This window comes from Gymnoscopelus braueri (assembly GCF_963280865.1).
Source record: "Gymnoscopelus braueri genome assembly, chromosome: 13".
NCBI lineage: Eukaryota > Metazoa > Chordata > Actinopteri > Myctophiformes > Myctophidae > Gymnoscopelus > Gymnoscopelus braueri.
This window is the reverse complement of record NC_137615.1, coordinates 2,253,639-2,258,332: the sequence shown is the minus strand read 5'-3', so window position 1 is coordinate 2,258,332 and position 4,694 is coordinate 2,253,639. Positions and strand designations below refer to the sequence as shown.

The 4,694-nt window shown below is 36.8% G+C and overlaps 1 protein-coding gene across 1 annotated transcript in view; it reads right to left on the bottom strand.

Annotated features, from left to right (window-relative positions):
• Positions 1-3,460: 3,460 nt before the first annotated feature.
• hoxb2a (homeobox B2a) overlaps positions 3,461-4,694 on the bottom strand; it is a 5,398-nt gene continuing 4,164 nt past the window's right edge. Inside the window, exon 2 of the mRNA XM_080447451.1 lies at positions 3,461-4,694. This exon is cut by the window's right edge and continues 590 nt beyond it. Within this exon, the coding sequence (XP_080303577.1) occupies positions 4,353-4,694 (342 nt within the window). The 3' untranslated portion in view covers positions 3,461-4,352.

Genomic DNA, 4,694 nt, shown 5'->3' with positions numbered 1-4,694 from the left:
AATGCACTTAAAGTACCAAAAGTAAAAGTACTCATTATGCAGAATGTCCCAAAAAGTTTTCAAATGTTTAAAATATATTTTGAAAATGGCAGATCTACAAGCTCACAATGTGTCGCATCGCCACGCATTGCGAGCTTGTAGATCGGCTATTTTAAAATGGCCGAAATGTATACAAAGCTGAAGTGGTTAATGTAGGTTTTGTAATAATAATAAATATCTACAAAGTAACTAACTTAAGTTTTCAAATAAATGTAGTGGAGTAAAAGTATTGGAAATACTCAAGTAAAGTACAAATACCTCAAAATGTTACTTAAGTAAATGCACTTAGTTACTTTCCACCACTGCCTGTATGAGTAGTGAAATAAGTCAAACTTTCCAGATCCTTCTTGGTTCTGGTTCCTCTTTTTATGCTCATTCACTGGATGAGAGCGTTCCACTGATCCAGGGTCTGATCCTTGTACTCCTTCCTATTGGTTGGTTGTAAAGTCATTGATAGGATCTGATCATTACCCTTCATAAAAGCATCGCTGCTGGGTCACAAACCAGCTATCTCCGTTTTACAACTTTTACATTGTCAACGCGTCGCGATGCGACGTGTTGTGAGCTTGTAGATCGGCTATTTTGAAATAGCCTATGTATAAAATAGGGCTAAAGTGGTTAATGTATGTTTTATAATGTAATCACTTATATCTGCAAAGTAACTAGTAACTAAACTTTTCAAATAATTGTAGTGGAGTAAAAGTACAATATTTGCCTCTGAGATGTAGTGTAAATTGGAAATACTCAAGTAAAGTGCAAATACCTCAAAATTGTACTTAAGTACAGTACTTGAGTAAATGTACTTAGTTACTTTCCACCAATGTATAAAGTCAACATACCAACTTTGATGAGACAGTGTTGTGTTGTTTTAAAAATATGTTTTTGTTTTTTTTACATTTCTCTGAAAAGTTAATATTTTGTGACGTACTGTAGTTGGCGTCTTCCCGACGGCAGAGATATATAGTATCAACATCTGTTTAACTAGGTACCTATGAACCTTGTATGCATTGAAAAAAAGCCACAATGCATTGTGGGCTTGTAGATCTGCTATATAAAAAAGATGTATAAATGTGTGGAATATTCTAACAACAAATCTTTAGTCCATGGCACTAAATGTTTTCATATGGGGGGTCCGTGGGGGGGTCCATAAAAATGTTCATATGGGGGTCCATAAATATGTTCATATGGGGGGTCCATAAATATGTTCATATGGGGGGTCCATAAATATGTTCGTATGGGGGTCCATAAATATGTTCATATGGGGGGTCCATAAAAATGTTCATATGGGGGTCCATAAATATGTTCATATGGGGGGTCCATAAATATGTTCGTATGGGGGTCCATAAATATGTTCATATGGGGGGTCCTGGACAAATACATGTTAATGGGGTCTTTGACATGAAAATGTTTGAGAACCACTGACATGGATCACGTGACCTGAGGCCCACTGGATGTCATGTGACACAAACCGTTACATCTAACACTGGTCGCACGCACGCGCACACATCTGGATTCTATACAGCAGTGGTTAATATCATGCGCCAAAAAATGTCCACGATTTATTTTTTGGAAGATATCAGATCCACAAGCTCACAATGCGTTGTGATATGATGCGTTGTGAGCTTGCAGATCTGCTATTTTCAAATAGCCAATGTATCTAGAGAACGTGACGTCACCCCATTGAAAGTAATAACGAAAACCTCTCAAGATGGCGCCACCTGTCCATTGAACTCAATGGACGGATCCTCAAGCTATTATAGGGTTCAAGTGGTTAAAGTTATTGTGATGTTATATTAACTTAATTTAGCTGCAGGGGACCCCCTGGAACCCCCACAAGGACCCCCAGGGACCCCAGTTTGAGAACCACTGCTATACATGACACTAAACTGTGATGTGAACAGATATAATAATCATGATCCATAATAGTAATAATAATTATAATAGCAGGCCCAGGGTGTATGGATTCCATGCACCCTGCTATTATTATTATTATTACTTAATTACTAATTCATTTGTATAATTAATGAGGTATTGTTAATTGTATTACTATTATTATTATTATTAGTAGTAGTAGTAGTAGTAGTAGCACTAGTAGTATTATTATCATTATTATTTAATTACTAATTAATTTGTATAATTAATTATGTATAGTTAATTATATTTATTATTATGATTATTATTGTTAGTAGTAGTAGGAGGTAGTAGTAGTATTAGTATTATCATCATATCATTCTGTACTGTGAGGATTATACGTCTATAATCAAACCATAAAAATGTCTCAGCTCTGACCTCGGTCCATAAATCTAACAAAACCATCAAGTCGTATTTCAACCATAAACTGCCTCTTTCCTCCTTCCTCTTAATATGACTGTCTTTATATGGTTACATAACACACACACACACACACACACACACACACACACACACACACACACACACACACACACACACACACACACACACACACACACACACACACACACACACACACACACACACACACACACACACAGTGTGGCAGAGAGCCCTGTAATGGCTGCCTCAGCTCCTTATTGTTCGAGCCTCCATTGTGCTCTCAGCGCCATTTTGACTCTGCAGGGGGAAGTTAGCTATAGCTGCTGCTAACAACGAGCTCCTTACCGTGTGTGTGTGTGTGTGTGTGTGTGTGTGTGTGTGTGTGTGTGTGTGTGTGTGTGTGTGTGTGTGTGTGTGTGTGTGTGTGTGTGTGTGTGTGTGTGTGTGTGTGTGTGTGTGTGTGTGTGTGTGTGTGTTTTCTCGGCTTTTTATCAGTGCAGGGAAACAGCTAATTCTTTCCTGATAACTCTTCAATTCTTCTGGGTTATCACAGTGTAAACACTCTGTCTGCTCTGGTCAATGTTTTCACTCTCTGCTGACTGTCTGGACTATGTATCATTATTTACATTATTAATACTATTAAATCTGTTATTATTGTTATTACACGGCTTTGTACTGTGGATAAGGAACCATTTAGAGGTTGTTTAATTAGAGGATAAGAAATGTAGCCTAAATAAAAAATAGTGGATAGTTTACAGATTTAAAATGAGATCATACTTCTCATTGGGATAAATAAGGGCAAATAATCTCTTTGGTAATGTAATAATAATATAAGCACAATGATGATAATAATAATAATAATAATAGGGCCTAATAATAATCATAATAACAACAACAACAATAGAATGTAGCTACTGTACGTCTAATACTAATTATAAAAATGTTTTAAAATAAAAAACAAGTGCCTTTAATAATACTATCTATATTTATATTTATAAATAAATAAATTATATATATATTATAAAATTGTGCTGCTGTTTTTTTTTTACTGAACTTACTAATATTAGCAGTAAAACATGCAAGAATGTTGGTATTGTAATTTATCTCATTATAAACATTCAAACATTAATTAACAAACATTGAACCAAACCACTCGTGGGATATCTAAGATCAACCGCATTACAACCAACTGAGGATAGATCTCATCATTAATTCATCAGCTATTAGAAACCTCATTTACCTTCACATCTCTATGAACAAAACACTAGACCACCGTTAGAAATGTTTCTGGGTTTTTTATTATTATTTCAACTATGAAAATAATGTACAATAAATAATTTCCATTTTTTTCCTTTTCACTATTAAAGAATCTCAATAAATAAAACTAACTCGTCTAAAAGCCGGGTCTTCCAGAAGGGCTGTTCTCCTTTAAGAGAGAGAAATATTATTTTCCTTTTTTTAAATGTCTAAAATCAGTCCAGCTATCATTATTATAGATGCCATTAAACATTTCCTGAGAAGTTATTTAAGAATCGTCGATTTAATCTGCCGCCGAAAACGGCTCCGACAAAATACTGTGTTCAAATAAAAAAACTAAATTAAAAATATTAATACTGCGAACAAATAAAGAAAAAAATAAAGTCAATAAATACCTGACATTTGGACAAAGGGAGCAGAAATCCACATTATTTCGACAGGAATTCAAACTCAAAACATCTACCGTTTAAAAAAATAAAATAAAACATTTGGACCGACTTCAGGTCAGCTTCAGGATTTAAACTAATACAAAAAAAAAACAAGAATTCAAAAAACCTCAAGGCTAAAAATTTAAATAAAATAACAAAACAATAGTTTTCATTCAGAAATGTTTGGAGGAATGTTGAGACTTATAAACGCCGCTCGTCCGTTTCGTTTTGTCCGTGAAAATGTCTCCTTCATGGGGATTGTTTTTCGTTCCGTTAACGTTTATTTCCCCGTTATTTTTCAGTTTATCTCTCAGGGCTTTTTAACGTTTTAAATTAAAAGTTGAGATGCTGCAGGTCTATGGTGCACAGGGTGCTCGTGAACAGGTCGAAGTCCTCCTCGCTGAAATCCACCGGACTGTCCAGAGAACTCTGCAGGCTCGGCGACAGCGCGTCCGGCATCTGGAGGCAGGAGTCACCGGAGAAAAAGTTCAGCTCCGGGAGCGAGGAGGAGGCGGTGGAGCAGGAGGAGGTGGAGGACAGCGAGGAGGAGGCGGAGGAGGAGGAGGCCGCCGGAGGAGCAGCAGCAGCGACGGAGGGAGCGGAGGTTGTGCTGGAGGAGGCGGAGGACGAGGAGGAGGAATCCCGCTGCTCCGTGAATGAGTGATCGGGGGCGGG